The 16,575-nt window shown below is 55.2% G+C and overlaps 1 protein-coding gene across 1 annotated transcript in view; it reads right to left on the reverse strand.

Moving 5' to 3' along the window:
* Positions 1-16,575, reverse strand: part of STK4 (serine/threonine kinase 4) — an 82,258-nt gene continuing 65,683 nt past the window's right edge. Inside the window, exon 11 of the mRNA XM_075528706.1 lies at positions 1-3,555. Coding sequence (XP_075384821.1) covers positions 3,397-3,555 — 159 coding nt within the window. The 3' untranslated portion in view covers positions 1-3,396. The remainder of the gene's footprint in view (positions 3,556-16,575) is intronic.

Below are 16,575 nucleotides of genomic sequence, written 5' to 3' on the forward strand. Positions count from 1 at the left end.
TGTATTCCAAAGGGCAGTTTATTGAAAACAAAGTTGACACAGTACAGGAAGACGAGGGGGGAGTAAAACCACTCTGACAAAAAGGCACATAGGAAGCATTTCAAATGAAAGAAAGCACAGGGCCGGGAGGAAGCTATGTCTCACATATACAAACTGCTGGCCCCCACCGGTTATGTACACCCAAACCTTACAAAATCGCCTTTCAAGTCGCATCCAAGCCAGTGTCGTTAGCTTTTGTTGCAAAAGTTAAAGCTACAAACTTCACATTTTTAAACTGTACATCAGCAAACAGTATTTAACTTTTGTTTTTCCCCAAGTTGGTCCGAGAGCAAGCTGGTGGAAGACATGTTTTTGAAAACACACACAAGAATGTGGACTACAGAGACTGTGAGCAGAGCCCCAGCGAACACAAACATCATGCTTAAGAAAGGACGGGGGGCGGGAGCATGATCCAGGCGAGAACAATTTCCCAGTTCAGGAGGAGCTGCAATCTTTAGAGGCAACATGGTATGCTACATGGGCACTGGATTTGCATCCTGGCTCTGCCACATCCTAGCTGCATGGCCTTGAGCCACGGACTCCATCTCTCTGAGCCTCTGTAGAATGAGGGCAGAGCTGAGGACTGAGCCCCCAGAGCTGAGGTCGGACAGGCGCAGGCTACACGGGTTTCCTAATTCTTGGATGAGGTTTGCTAGTTTGTATCTTCCAACGAGTTTGCCCATTTCACTTAAGTGGTTGAGCACAGTAGCATGAAGTGGTTCGAAACATCCTGTTAGCATCCTTTGAATGTCTACAGGAACCGCATAGTGGTGTCACCCTCTCAGTCTGATATTGTGAAGTATTACTGAGTCTTACATGATAAAATATATTTCTGGCACCTGGTAGGTGCTAAATGATTCCTGGATCAGAGGCTGTACACTCAAGGAGTCAAGGCTTCAGATTATTGGCTGAGTTTAATCTACCTACCTACTTTATCTAATCGAATCCATCCACCCATCTGTCCATCCATCCATCCAAGTTACCTCCCTCCACCAGTCAAGTGAGACTCATTCTCCCAATTATTGGCTGGAGGAAGGGACATAGGAGGGAGACAGACGGGGAGTCAGTTAAGATACTCTTAAGAGAATCTGACATTTTTAAAGATAAAATAGGCGTGAGCTATTGTTTCTTTGAAGCACAAAACCCGAGAGGGCTCAGAGCCCAGTGGAGGTGTGGACCAGTGCCCATGTGGTGACGGGCACTCGGGTCCTCCAGTAAAGCCAGCAGATCCACCCAGAACTTCATGCACTAGGGAGAAGGAGTGAGCAGCTGCTCCGCTGCCCCCACCCCTCCAGAAACAAACGTGTCTTGTCAGGACAATGTATCTGATCCCAAACGGGCTTCTGTCCAAAGGGTTCCGTCCAGCCAGAGTGGTGAATGGAACATACTTTGTGGGACCAGCATGTGGGGCACACAGGCTGAAAACAAAACAGACACAGGTCCAGGTTCCTGACCCCGGGAGATTTATGAGGGGAGTGAGCCTTCTTTCCCAGACGTCTGGCCCAGAGAGGGAGACATGGACGTGCCCTTCCGCCCTGCCTGGTGCGAGTCCTTGGTCTGGGGAGCACATCGATGCTTTGGCTTTTCACAGTGACTAGCAGACTGACAGCTACGCCAGCAGCTTCCGAGCCCAAAAGGCCGGCACGAGTCATGGAGTTTACAGGAAAAGGGGTCGCTTTTGATGTTCAAGGCTTGTGACACACCTCTGCTCTGCACAAAGTGGTCCCATGAGGTGATGCTGCGAACCCGGACTCCATTAGCTGCGCCTGCTGGGGCAAGAGTCAGTCGGTCTTCTCTGAACCCCGGGGTGGGAAGCAGGCCCGCATACCCCAGTGGCTCCCGAGCCGTCCACACCACGGCTTCGCTGGCCAGGTCCCGAAGACCAGCCAACCCCGTCTCTCGCAGTTTTTAAAAACTCGTTTAAAGGCAAAGAACAGGACCTGGTGACAGAAGAGGGCCATCCCACCCTTTCTATCGATTCCCACGTCTGGGGCACAAACCTAATTATACAGTTAAATTACAGAACGCCAAGGTGCAAGCCGGGCCTGGCTGCCCTAGCGGAGCAAGAGACAGTGGGAAACAAATACGCTGTCTAAAGACACTCACTCCTCTGGCTCAGCTGTGTCCTCTGCTGGTGACCGGTGCCACATGGCCCTGAGCTAGCCCGCAGGAGGCCTGTGGCATCCGAGTAAAGCCCTCTCCCCAGCGGCCGACTCAGCGCTCCCTGCAGCCCTCACAGGTTCGCTGAAATGGAACCAGTGGGTGCCCCTTGGGAGCCTCTGCCCACTGGGCCACCCACTTAGGACGCAGGGCCCCCTGGGCACATGTCTCCTCCTGGGCAGAAGAGGCTGCTTGGCACAGGGTCCCAGAGGGAGGCAACCCCGTCCTAGGCCCCGTGCTCCCCTAACCTGCTTTGTGCCCCAGCACCTGCCTCCAGCCCAGCTGCCCCATCTCGACAGCAGAGGGGCCCTTCCAGCTCTGGCATTATGTATGTCTGGGTCGATCTTCTGGAGAGGTCCAATTTTCATCTATGTTTTTCAGACCTCCTTAGCGGTTACATGAGAAAGACATCAGCCACAACTTTGAGTGTGGACAGCGAAAGCACAGAAGGCCCTCTGCCCCTCTGGGTAGAGAAGGCAGGACACAGCGTGGACAATGAGCTTCGGAAACCCTTTCCCTGTGCAGACTGGCACAGCCCCGTGTCTGCCGAGAGCCCCTGGGCAGACAGCGCCCTCCCTGGGTTGCATCTTCTCTTAAGGCACTGAGCAGGGTCTGTGCTGGGACTCCAGGCAGCGGAGAGTGGGGAAGGCCCAATTGCAGGCAGGTGCCAGGCTACCCTGGGAGCCCACATGAGCCTGAAAGTGGCTCGGGCGTCATGTTGAAATGCAGCCCTGCAAGGGGGTCAGACAGCCCCCAGGAGCCCAGTATCCCAATAGCCCCCCGGAGGCCTTCTGCCTCGCCGTCCACAGTACCGTAATCATACAGAGAAGACGCCAACTGCTTACCACCGTACCTGTACAGAGACGCCACCGCGCCGAGTGGGAACCCACTTATAACTTATATATATATATGCATATTTATATATCTTTAAAAGTCTCCCAGGAAGAACCGCTGAAAGCTATCAAGAGAGGATACACAGAAAGACCACGTAAGGTTTTCCCAGCAATCAGTCAACTAGGGAGTCTCTGCTCTGGGGCTTCACAATGCGGAGTGAGTAAGCGCCAGAGTCACGCCTGCTGGCCCGCTGGCCTGCAAGGCAGCCCTTGCCTCTGGCGCCCATTCCTGAGTTTGCACGGGGCCGTGGAGAGGTGACGGCGAGCAAGCACAGCTGTCCAGGAGCCCCGGGCCTGGCCCAGCTCAGAAGTTCTGCTGCCGCCGCTTCTTGGCCTCAATGGCATCCAGGATGGGCTGCCGTTTGGACTGGTACTTCTGTCGGATCTCTTCGATCTCCTGTTCCATCATGGGGTCAAGGGCCAAGAGCCTCTTCTGAAGGTCTTCCACTGTCCACGTCTTCAGCTGGAAGAGAAGCAGAGAGCAGTTACCAGCACACCGAGGCCAGGGGAGAGCCGCCTGCCAGAAGCTCCCGGAGGACAGCATGGTCACAACCAAGTGGGGAGGGCGGAGGCTGGGAAGCGGCAACTCACTGAAGGGACTGGCACTCAGAAGCTCCCCTGAGACACGTCATCCCGGAGGAGCGCCCAGTGCTGATCCCTGTCACTTATTGTCAGGCCGGCTCCCGTCGTGCTGCACAAGGCTTACAAGTATGGAAGAGCAAGGACGTTACTTTGAGGACCAAGGAGCACCTGACACCAATCATGGTCTTTCCAACCGCCTCACGTCCATGTGAACGCTGGACACTGCCTAAGGAAGAAGGATGTACTTGGACTGTGGTGCTGGAGAAGAACATTGAAAGGACCAAGGCTGCTGGAAGGACAAACCCGTCTGTCCTGGAAGAAGCAAGGCCAGAGGGCTCCTCTTTAGAGGCAAGGATGGCAAGACTTCGTCTTACATCGCTGGACATGTTGTCAGGAGACTGGTCCCTGGAGAAGGACATCAGGGTGGCAAGGCGGAGGAGTGGCGGGAAGCAGCGGCCCCTCAAGGAGCTGGAGGGGACAAGGCTGCATCAGGGGCTCAGCATGGGAAATGTGCGGAGGGTGCAGGGTGGGCAGTGTTTCCCTCTGTTGTGTCTGGGGTCACGATGGGCCGGAGGTGACCCGATGGTCCCTAATAGCTGCTCCACTGCATGCCAACCCCGGGAACCACAGAACCAAGCAGGGCCCGCACCATCGCCACTGGCCTGCTCAACAAACCCACTGCTGCAGCCAGGAGAGGCTCCCAGGGCTTGCTGGCCAGGGAGCTCACCTTCCCTCCCGAAAAGACACCATCCTGTTGGCACCCATACGTTTGCACGGGCTGATTTCAAATCATTCCTGGTCTGCCTGGGCCCACAAGGTCCACTGAGCCATGCCCACCACGGGGGATCCCGTTGGTCTTGGAACCAACTGCTGGTAGCCTATCTCCCAGCATCATGGCAGGAATGCAGGCCGCCCACCACACTGACTGATGGGCAGGAGACTCAGAACTCAGGGACTCGTGCATGCTCCTACATCCTTAGTCTTTTTAACGAATGAACCGCAGATCCAGCGGGAGGGCTTGAGAATCACGGTAACAGTATACAAAACCACCGTTCCTGCCCCGTGAGCACTGGAGAGTGGCTGTCGGGATGGTGCTGGCTGAGGACAAGTGCGCTTCCTAGATTACTCCTGCTGGTTTTGCACTGTAACATCAATGAATTGTCACTAACACCTACGGGGACTATGGGGTACTGGTTCAAGTGTTCGGCTGTGAACCTAAAGGTCTGTGGTTCAAACCCACCCATCGCTGCAGGGGACAAAGACGTGGCCTCTGCTTCTAGAAAGATCACAGTCTTAGAGACTCTCCGGGGCCAGTTCCACTCTGTCTTCAGGGCCATGATGAGTCAGAACTGACTCGGTGGCAATGGGTCTGGTTTATAACGATGTGCCAGCACTTTATACAAATTATCCATGTAAGCCTCTTGGGAATATAGAAGCAACCCGAGGGGAGGGGCTGGTTGCAAGAGCCCTGAGACTTCGTTTCCGGCGCCCAGACAGAGAAGTGGGCTGGATAAATTAACGGTGACAGCTGGCATTTGAGAAGCGTCTCCTGCGAGCCAGGCACTAAGTGCTTTAGATACATTGATTTGTTTGCTGTTCCCAACAATCCTATGGTCTCAGCACATTATCATCATCCACCTTAGGAACAAAGACGCCAAGACGAGGGTGGTGGCTAATTTGTCCAAGGTCTCCAGTTAGCAAGCGGCCGAGTATTGGTTCAAAGCGGGGCACAATGGCCCCCAAGTTCAGTGAGTACTTTTAACTGGGAGAGCAGAGAGTATGCCTCGAGCCCGCTCAACCACGTGCCAATGAGGGTTGTTCTTGCAAATGTGGCCAGGTGGCCTGGCCAGCCCTCCAGTGTCCCAGCGACAGCGGTGGGGCCGGCAGCTCCTCCCATGTTTGCTGTGAGAATCGCGCGAGACCAGAAGCTGACTGTCGCGCTGTCCGAGCCTTCTCACCAGAGTGCCCAGGAGTCCTTGCCCCTGTGCTGCACGGGGGCTGCGGGCCGGGCGGGCGGGCCTGGGCGAGGATGTGGGAATGAATGCGCCAGTGTTCACAGCAGGTGGTGGCTCCCCGCCATTTTAACAGGCACAGTGTTTCCAGAACCGGGTGGCTAACCTAAGTCTTACAAGGGGCTGTTGTGTCCACATTCATAAAACTGTCCTTCCCCCTCGGCCCTTCCTGAGGCCTCAGGGGCGGGTGAATGAGCCTCTTTCTGCCCAGCCTTCCTGCAGGGAAGGGTGGGATCCAGGGAGGTCGGCGTGGGACAGTGGCCTCTCTAGAAACGGCTTAGTGGGGCTGTCGGCCACCGGAATGTTCCTTGGCCTCCGTCAGGCTAACTGGGAAGGGAGAGAAGAGGATCCGTTCAAGGCGAAAGATTCTTCATGGTGTGAGAATGGAAAGACTCTGGAGTCCGGGGAAAGGCTGGAAAGCTGGGCTGTGAAAAAATGCAATTTTTCTTTCCAGCCTGTGGTCTGATAGCCCCACGGAGCTTGGGGTTCTTGGCCCAGCGACACCCCAGTGAGTGATGCTGGCCTAGGCTCTCGCCTTTCCAGCTCCTCCCCAAAGACAGCCGAATCCCACACTTCATCATGTGTGCTACCGGAGACCACGGGCTTCATCTTTGGGGTCACAGATCCTGGATCTACACCTGCTTTGCAACTGTGGGCAGGTAACTTCACCTCCAGAACCTCAGTTTGCCCCTCTGGGAAACAGACATGAGTACTCCCTTCCCCCGTGGGTTGTAGTGAGGAGGCGGTGACAGGCTGGGTAGGCGCTTCTCAATCCAGAGCGTCACAGTGTGGTCTTGGCAGAGCACAAGGCTGCCATCCAGGGAAGCAATCAGTATTGCTGTTGCCCTGATTGGTAACTGTGGTGAATACTAATATCATTGGAACGTTTTTAATTATCATCTTCCACAAACAAGCCGTTCTTGGACGCTTTGATCCAAATTAGAATCAGATGAGTCAAAAAGAAAGAGTGCGTTTCCTGCGAGCTGTGGCTAAGGGTGGGCACTTGCCCGCGATGCCGTTCACCTTAAGCATTTGTGAGCATTCACTCAGGACTTTCCCTCCAGTCAGTCACCCATCCGTTTAGCACGTATTTGTGTCTAACGCCTGTACTGAGACAGGACCCATCTGCCATTTACAACAGGCCCCTCGCGGGAGCCAACTGCAGCGCCTGCTCTGTAACCGGCACCTCCACAGAGCCACTGCACACCTGCCATGGGACAAGCACTGCTGGAGGCGCAGCGGAGATGCTTGCGGGAAAGACAATAAAACCACAGTGATGATGGAAAAACAAAGATAACTGCGGCGGTGGGGGGGGGGGGGGGGCAGACAAGTAAATCTAAACCCTGCCATCAGAACCTCCTTCTCAGGGCAGGGGTGAAGCGTGCTACTGGGGAAACCAGAGTGCAGGAGGGGGAGCCCACAGCCCGCGGGGAGACTGGTTTGAATCCACCCAGAGGGAGGACGAGGAAGACGTGTAAAATGAAGAACGTGGTCTCCGTGGGGACTGGCTTTCTACCTTCTCTTCTCTAGGCCTCAGTGTCCCCGCCTGTCACAGAGGCTGGGCCACCTCTCACAGGTCTTAGCATTGCTGCGGTGTGGAAAATGGGGCCCCGGTGCCAGAACCCCTGGGGGAAGTGGAGTGAGCCAAGGGTGCTGGCGCGCAGGGGGAAGCGCCGGGCTACCACTGTGCTATCGTGAGGCAGGCGCTTCTTCTCAAGCAATGCCCAACTGTGAGACGCAGGATTCAGCACTTCCCATCTCCATTTCCTGTTGCCAGAATTCTCACACGTTCCTGCCCCTGCAGGCTTCCTCTCCGCTCCAATTTCCATGCAGGGTTGTGGCTCCTTGATTCCAACATGGGAGCTGCCACAAACAGCCCTGCTTCCTCCAGGTCACCTTCAGACGAAGGTACTTGTTCTGCAGCCTTCTGCCCTGAAGTTACACCAGTCCCGGCGGATGACTCAGCCACCCACCCCCGCTATGGACTGCTCTGAAAACAGCACCAAGTGTAGCATTTCACTCTCCTGGCCCAGGGGCCGAGAAGACACTTCCGAGGGCTCTCTGCAGTAAGGGCCGAACTCTACCATTCTGCTGTAAGGAGCAAGCTCGCAAAAGAGCCACGCAGGCAGCCCAAGTCGTGTTTACCACTTAGTGCCTCTTCCGCCTGGACTAGGATTCTCCCCTGAACCTCAGGTGCACGCAGCCAGACCAAACCCGGTCGGGTGTCTCAGCTCCTGGTTCTCCCACAGACGCCTGCCACTAACAGCTAATGCACACTCGAGTGCCCATGCCTACCCTGCCCCTTATTCCAAATCTCTTCTCCCTGCTGCCCAGGAACGGAGCTGCTGTCCACCCAGGCTCTAAGAATCGCCCTGGACCCTCCTCCCCTCGCCCAGCCCCAGCCGGCCTACGGATCTAAGCTCTGAAATACTGCTGGAACTCCAACCCACCACTTCTTTCCACCACCATCTCCACATCCTCAGTTCGGGCCACCCAAGAGGGCACTGCTCAGATGGCCCCTACTGCATGACCAGTGCACTGGGCACCAGGGCCCTGCCGCCCCCTCCAACCCCGCTGCCCACCACTGTCCTCCAGCTGCACTGAATCCAGATGCTCACGCAGGCCAAACTTATTTTTTGCTTCAAGGGCTGATGTAATTAATGAGCCTTCGGCCAGGATGCCCTGTCCCAGCCCCCATTTGTCCTCATTCTTGAGGGCAGGGGTTCTCAACCTTCCTCACGCCACAAACCCCTTCATACAGTTCCTCATGTGGTGGTGACGCCCAACCATAGAATTTTCGTTGCTACCTCATCACTGTCATTTTGCTACTGTGATAAATCGGGTGACCCGGGACAGGGTTGTTCAACCCCCATATGGGCCGTGACCCACAGGTTGAGAACCACTGGCTTCAGGTCTTAGCTCTGGTGACAAATCCTCAGGTAAGACACCCAGGCCTTCTCTGCCATCCTCACTAGAAAGGTCTCTCCCGACTCGCCCCATTATTCTGTCTCAGCCCCTGGCTCACGTCCTTCAGAACAAGCGAATACCTTATCGTTATCCGCGTGCTGGTCTCTCCTACGGGCGGGCAGTGACCTCACTAGTCTACGCGTCGTCCTGATTGGGGGGATGACTAAGAGCCCTCTGACGTGCACAGAGCGAGTGACACACAATACCTCTGCGGCACTGCCAACTGCTGTGGACCGGACAGCAGGTCTGAAGAGTGGGCGCTGCCTCAGGGAGCCTGGCAGCTCACAGAGGCCGATATCCCTCCCTGCACATTCTTTCAGAACCAAGAATGCGGTCTAACTGGTAGGAAGCAGGGTCTGAGGCTGGGACCCAGGGCTTCTCGACAAGGCAAGGCAAGCCTGCTATACGGCTGTATTTGGCTAGTGTGCTTTGGAGAAACAATGAGATCATCTGAAGACACGGCTGCGTGCATGTTAGGGCTAGTGCTGTCGAGTTGGCTCCAACGCCTGACTACCCTTCGGACAACGGGATGGAACGCTGCCCGGTCCTGGACCATCCTCCATTTGACCCAAAAGGGGAATGCCGACCCCACTGTGCCAGGAGTCCTGAGGAAGGAGGGCTCACAAAAGGGAGGGGAAACGAAAACCCGCCTCTCCCCCAGTGGTGGGGTTTCCTGACCATGTGGGCGGGTGATGGACCCATGGAGGGCAGGCTGAGGGTGACAAAGTGCCAGCAGCTGATGCACATTCAGGCGCTGCCTCGCACCTGTGGCGGGCGGTTCCCGAGCTGGCTGTCCAAGTACAGGCAGCGCGAGCTGTGCGGGGTAGTTCTCTGAAAGGATGTCGTCTTGGGAGACGTGCTTCCTTCTGCCCTTACGACTAGAAGCCCTGCTCGGCACACTGGTTACAATGGGTTGCTAACCTCGAACGAGGCCAGCAGTTCGAAACCACCAGTCGGCTCTGCGGGAGGAAGATGCGGCTCTCTACTCCCATGACGAGTGACCATCTCAGAACCCCCTGCGGCCATTCTACCCTGTCCTTTGCAGTCACCATGAGGTGGCATCGATTTGACGGCAGTGAGTCTGGACTGCGGTTTACCACCAGACTCTACGCATGGACATGGAAGGGATGTCCTGCTGACCAAGCGCCTGCCATGTGTGAGGCACCGAGCTGGGCATTTCCTGCACTGTTTTCTTGGATCCACACAGCACCCCTGCAAGCAGGCCCTGTGATGCGCCTCCCTTTAAAGGGAGGACAGTGGGGTGATTTAGCTAAAGCGACGGAGCAAGCAGCTGGGAGACTGCCACATCGCGTGAAGCGTTTCTGGAATGGGGCTTGTGCGAGAGGACACATGGGCAGCACAAAGCCAGAGTTCACAAATGCTCCCACGGATGGCATAGGCCGTGGCACTGGGCCTCCCTGGGATTTGGTTTCCCATCTGGAGAGTAGGGTGCTGCTGCCCATTTCACTGCCTCTCCTGACGGCAGAGCGTGCGCGGCTGCGGCGCCCACTGAGGCATTCCGGGCTGCTGAACACCATTCAGAACAAACCAAACACCCCCTGCCTGCAGCTGTGGTGGGCCAAAGGGGCCCAGGTAGCACAGGGGTTATGCACGGGGCTATGATCCACAAAGCCTGCAGCTCGAAACCACCAGCCACTCCTCGGGAAAAAGACAGCTCTCTACTCCCGTAAACAGGTATAGTCTTGGAAAGTCACAGGGGCAGCTCCACCCTGGCCTATGGGGGAGCAGGAGTCAGCATCAACTCTGTGGCAGAGAGTTACACTGGGCCAAGACCTGTGTGGGAAACTGTGGGCACCATGAACACGAGGGAAGATCTTTTCTGAGAAGCAAGTGAGTCTGTTTATGGGCAGGAGTAGTACTGCAGAGTCAGATGGGCCTGGGTCCCCCGGGGGCTCTGCCCTGTGCACCTGGATGCCTGTGGACGGGCCACCTGGTAGGTGCTTCGGTTTCTTCATCGAGTCCAGAGGGCAATAGTCACCCTAAAGCAGCGGTTCTCAACCTGTGGGTCACGACCCCTTTGGGGATCCAACGACCCTTTCACAGGGGTTGCCCGATTCATAACAGTCGCAAAATAACAGTGATGAAGTAGCGATGAAAGTAACTTTATGGTCGGGGGGGTCACCACCATGAGGAACTATATGAAAGGGTTGGGCATCAGGAAGGTTGAGAACCCTGCTCTAGAGGAATGCCATGGCATGAGAGAGGAGTAAAGTCCAGTCCTGGATACGTGGGAGCTACCATTTTAAATGTCCTCTTAGCAGATGGAAGGAAGAAGTAACTCAGATGCAGTGGAAGGGGTGAAGGCCGTAACTTGACTGGCTGCATTGTTTTCCCAGGTCTTGCGGTGTCTCCCTGTGAGAGGGTGCAGCCCCCCACTTTCCAATGACACGTTAGAGTGGAAAATACTCGAACCCCCCCACACACACGCACAGGTTCCTGACGTATACAGCCTCCAGTTTCCGCAAGCTTGACTGTGGTAAGAAGCGAACCACGCGGGGAGCTCCCGTGGCTCCCAACACGGTCCCCATCAAAAGGCAGGAGCACCTACATGCCCGTCAGCGGGGAAGGGGACCCCCAGAGCACGGATACACAGTGGGCTGCTAGGCAGCGCTCAAGGGAACGCTGGATTGGCAAGGGGCCTGACCACATCATGAACCTGGAGGCCACGGCGCCGAGTGAAGCAAGTCAACCACCAAACCGAATGACGACCTCACTGCGTCAGGCTGACGCCGGCTCCTAGTGAGCCCACAGGGCAGGGTGGGGCTGCAGTTCTCGGTGGGAGTCGGAAGGCCCGGCCTGCTCCTGTGGAGCAGCTGTGGTCTCAAACTGCGGATGTGACAATGAACAGCCCAACGTGTAGCCAGTAGGCCACCAGGGCTCCTAAGTCAACCCAGAAGGGTACGTATTCTGAGACCATGGTTTATAAAAGTCGAGAAGTTTTCACACAAACAGAGGCGGTCTCTGAGGGCTGCCATGGAGGCTCAAGGAGGGTCAATCACTGACTAGTGTCATACAAATGAATAAAATACGATACGGTGTACAATGTACCTCACAGTAGTGAGGCTTCCCTTGTGAACTCTGAGACGAAGCCCAAAGCCTATGAATTGGGCCTCCGCCAGGGCGAACCACATCACAATCCTGTTTCCCGCAGTATGAAAATGGGAGGCGCTCGGGAATGGACTTCTTCTCAAACAGCCCTAGCACCTGAGCATCTGAATCAGACCGCGGCAACACTGGCTGCAGGACTGGCCCCCCGAGACCAAGGCTGCATCACAGGATCCGACCAGCCTGTCTAAATCAGCAGAGGGAAGCGAAGCCAAGCACACTCGATTGTACAGTCGGGGCTGCTAGGCACACAGGAAGCAGCAGTCTGCTCCACATCTAAATTATCAGGTTAGACCTATTTCCAAATTTCATTCTGACGCTGCTCCTAACTCCCATGTCAGAAGTCTACTGAGCAGACAGTGTGAATAAGGTGTTCCCAGAAAGCCCTCAAAGACAGATTCTTCAAAGCTTTTAAAAGAAAGGTTTTGGTGCCATGCATACTGTACTAGAACATGCATGGTCCTGCCTCCAATGTCACATGCAGATTTCCCAAACACGTCATTTCTTCTTGGATGGGTGGCTCATGTCAGGCCAAACCCTGTCACAGGTGATCCTTTCCCCATGGCCAGGAATGAGGAAAGAATACACCTGTGGGGTTTAGCACGATGACAGGGCAGCTTGATGAAGCTCAGAAACCAAATGAAGTCATCAACATGCCACCCACGAACTTGAGAGTGAGCAGAAGTGCAGCGGGGCATCCCAGCCCCAAGGGTGGGGTGGGGGTGGAGGTGGCCTGGCTTAGTTCCACCAAGTGGTCTCATCTCGGAGCACATGCTCGTTGGGGGAGAGGTGACCCGAGTAAGGTAAGATTCCCGGGGGATGCAACACTTCCTCAGCAGGCGTGTGAGAAGGTGTCCGAGCAGAAAAGCGAGGTGGTTGATGCACCCGAACACAAGGTGCGGGGAGTGCATGAGCACCAGGTCATTGCGTTCAGAAAGCCTCGTTCTGGAGACAAAGCCCGGGAAGAATTCAAATGAGACATTTCCTCAGATTCAAATGAGAGTAGTGACCAGTTCTACGACAGCTATTTCCCACAGTCTCCCTGATGCTGCCCCAGTAAGGAGAAAAACCGACCAAATCTCATCGGCTCCTTCAATGCCCTCGCGAGTGTCTCGTTACTTCCAACCCGCTGGAATTCAGAGGAAGAAACCGTGTGGACAGCATGCTTAGCAGAAGGCTGGGGTGGGATGTGGGATGCCTGGCTCCCCTGGGCATCACGGAGCAGTGACAGGAGCCCCGACCTGGGTCAAAGGCCGGGTATGGGGACGCTGGACGCTGCGTCCACAGAGCCTCCCGGGAACACAGGGAGCTTGTGGGTGTGAGAATAAAGGATATGATTGGATCAATGGTATAACCGAACATGGAAAGCAAGGGAATTTTGTTTAGATAACTAAGTTTTACTGAAATTTAAAGCATCATCTGTATATTATTAGGCTTTGGGAGGCTTTTTGGGTGTGATTTGTTGACAATCCTTCTTAAATCTGGGTGACAAAAGGCTTTCCTTCTGGAAGTCAGACCTTCCTATGTTTAGAATTCAGCCAGCTCTGTTCTGGCACACCTCACTCTGAAACTCACAGCATACCTGTGCTGTTTGTGTGGCTTTGTTCTGAGAGCTGGTAGGCTGGCCCAGGTGCTGTCCTGTCCCGCGACAACAGGATCTCAGGAGGAGCTCCGTCCTCCTAACCACAGACGATCCTGGCTGCCCAGGGCACGGCACTCTAATAGCTCGCCTTCCCGCTTTCCATAATTATAGAGGCAGTGCCAGCTCTGAGCCTGCCATTTGTGCTAGGCTGGACTGGGATTGAGGCAAGGATGCTGGAGAAGTATAGACGAGGATGGGCCAAAAAGGATGGAGCGGGATCACGGTCCCTCCCACTAGAAGTGAAGGGAGGCGGATGTTACTCAGTCACCGCGCACCTTACTTAGGTGTGGGTATTAGGACCCCGTTTTACGGGGACAGAAATGGAGGCTCCAAGAGATAGAGAATCCCCCTAGGCCCCTGGTTGTGTTAGGATAGGAACCGTCATGTGACCGGCTGTAATGCCCAAGCCAGTCTCATCACGACAGCAGTGACTGCGGGAGCTGAGATGAGAGAATCCCTGTGGTCAGTCTCTGACAGACACAGCAAGGACGGCGCGGTCACTGCAGTTGAGGAGAAAGTCCGAATCAACGAAGGAGAAAGGAAATCTTTTCCTTCATGTAGCTGTGGCACATCGGTACCAGGAACTGGATAAAGTTAGATTCCATCAGGGACAGTGAGTGAAGTGACTCAGGGGCCCGTGTGTCACCAGTGTTCGTAACCACTCAACAGCCCCTCCAGGCGCCATGCTTCACCACAGCTCCTGGCTCTGCTCCAACCCACCCTCCCCTGGCTGCGGGGATCATTCCACCCGAGGGCACCCCTGCCAGACAGCGCTCCTGTGCAAGCCTTCCACGCCGTGCCGAGGGTTGGGGGTCTGTGACGTGTACGGAAGCAGGCTGGCAGCCCTGTGCCACAGGGGCGCTGCTAAGAGGGAGCTGCTTTGCAAAATGCACCGCCAGAATCAGACCAGCAGGTCGGGCTCGTCACAAGGAGTGAATCAAAGCAGGTATCCTGGATCTTCAGGCCTCCGCGAAGGAAGCTGACTTTTCACAGAGTTCCCTCAATCACCAGCAAGATGCTGCACTTTTTGGAACGTTGAAAAGCAGAAAATCAATACATCAGCCTAAGAGGGCAATAGAAGTTCGTTAAATAAAGCTAGGCCAATTCCTCAAAACTGACCCACTCGTGCCAAAATCAAAAGGAGCGGCTCCTCCAAAGTCAGGGGGAAACGGGCCTGCAACCCCGAGTTCCGGGCGATTGGAACCGCGCGTCAAGGAAGCACGCACTTAGCATTTCACACTGGGAACCAACCGACAGGTGAGAGGCAGGCGTGTACACTTCGAGAGTAGGAGGGAGTGTCTGAGGATGGTACCGGAGAACAGGCAGAAGATGGTGCTCCCAATGTTGAAAGCAAGAAGGGGAGACACAGCACCGGTACCAGTATTCTTGAAGGGATATCGATCTTTCAGAGGATGTGAAACCCTAAAACTGCACCAAGCTGCTGTTTCAATGCAGCTTAATAATTCAGTCAGCTAATGCGGGGAGAGCTGGCTAATCACATCACGAGTGGCTGCAAGCAGGGCCTCTGCCGACTTTCTTGGGCTGGAAATTTCCAAAACAGCAGTGAGGCCAGGGTACTGTCTTCTCTTCCTGCCAAGCACAGGATCCCAAGCACAAGTCAGGCTCAGGTGCCGGCCGACCTGAATAGCTCGCGGATGTGCTATTCTTACAGGGTAGCCGCCGACTTCAGTGGGACCGGATTTTGACTGCATGAAAAATGCAAACGCTGCCTCTGTCCTGGAGTCTTAGCCTGTCAGCGGCCTTCCTCGGGGAAATCATGAGGACACACCCAGGCACAGACAAATCTGGGCTGAAACTGAGAAACAAAAACAAAACCCAGTGTTATCGGGTAGAACTTTTGACCCGAGGTACGGCTGACTTCCCAGTTTCTGGAATTCCTTCTCAGAAATGCCCCTGAGGTGTTCAGGAAAAAGCTGGATGCTGCTCTGAGTTGGAGACTAGCTGCTGGGGTCTGGGACGCAGGCCCTGTGAAGCCCTGTCATCCCGAGAGCCTATAACTCTCTGACTCCCGGAGCACTGGGGAAGCTTCGTGAGAAGGCGACAGCTCTTTGTGATTCAAGACAAGCCCCGTTGGTCAGCTGGGTTTCCAGCTAAGCGGCCTGGCAGTGACTTGAGCACAGCACTCCAGGGACCAGAGAGACCATCTGCTCTAAGCCATGCCCTTATATATGATTTCTTGCCACTGTACATGTCCTCTGCCCAAACCCACAAAACCCGAGGTCTGGACAGAGCTCGGGCCGTGTCTAAGCTAAAACGCCAGCCTCTATTTTAGCACCAGGGGATCATGCGCTGTGAAGAGTGAATGCTAAGGGCAGCTGCCAAGCAGCCTGGGTTCAGGCTGTTCCCGAACCAAGGAAATATGCGGTGTCAGACTCACACAGGCCGATCTTCCTTTTAAACAGCCTCCTGGGGCCACAAACCGCTAGCAGCTGAGCCTCCCGCTCCGTGCCAGTCAGAAAGTGAGTTAGAAACCGAGCTCCAGTCAGCTAATGCGGTTCACCAGCAGGAGCGGGCGGCCGCGGCGGGTAGACAAAGAGGGCCTTCATCTGCCCTGTGGCTTCCCGGAAAGCCTCACTGAATGGCAGCAGGTTTCCCTGGCCATTTTGGACACATATTTCTTTTTCAGACCGCTGCTCTTGGCTGGGTTTGCTAAAAGCAAAAAGCACAAGACCTCATTATACTCCAAAGTACAAATAAATTCCCTCACGGCCCACCTGAAACCCGGTTGGTTTTACAGGAAAAGGAAGAAATGTGAAACAAAAACAGTGTGCCCTGCCGACAACAATTTGGGACATTCTTCTCAGCAGACACAGCTCAGCAGGATGACCTCAGTACAGACCCATGAACACGCAACTGGTGCTTTCCCTGGCAAGCTCGGGGCCCCGGCACACGTAGGGCAGAGCCCGTGCACCTTTCTGCCAGCACAGCCAGGGGCTGCCCATCAGTCCTAACTCGAGGTGACCTGGGCTCTACACGGCTCCCAGTGGCTGACTCTTGCTTGGGTAGCAGACTGCCAAACCTTTCTTCTGAGATCAATCTCTCTCTCACTGCCGTCGCGTTGACGCCCACTCATAGCGACCCTGTGGGACAGGGTAGGACTGCCTCAGACACGGAGTTGACAGGAGCAGCTGGT

Source organism: Tenrec ecaudatus, chromosome 12 (assembly GCF_050624435.1).
Source record: "Tenrec ecaudatus isolate mTenEca1 chromosome 12, mTenEca1.hap1, whole genome shotgun sequence".
In the NCBI taxonomy this organism is placed as follows: Eukaryota; Metazoa; Chordata; class Mammalia; order Afrosoricida; family Tenrecidae; genus Tenrec; species Tenrec ecaudatus.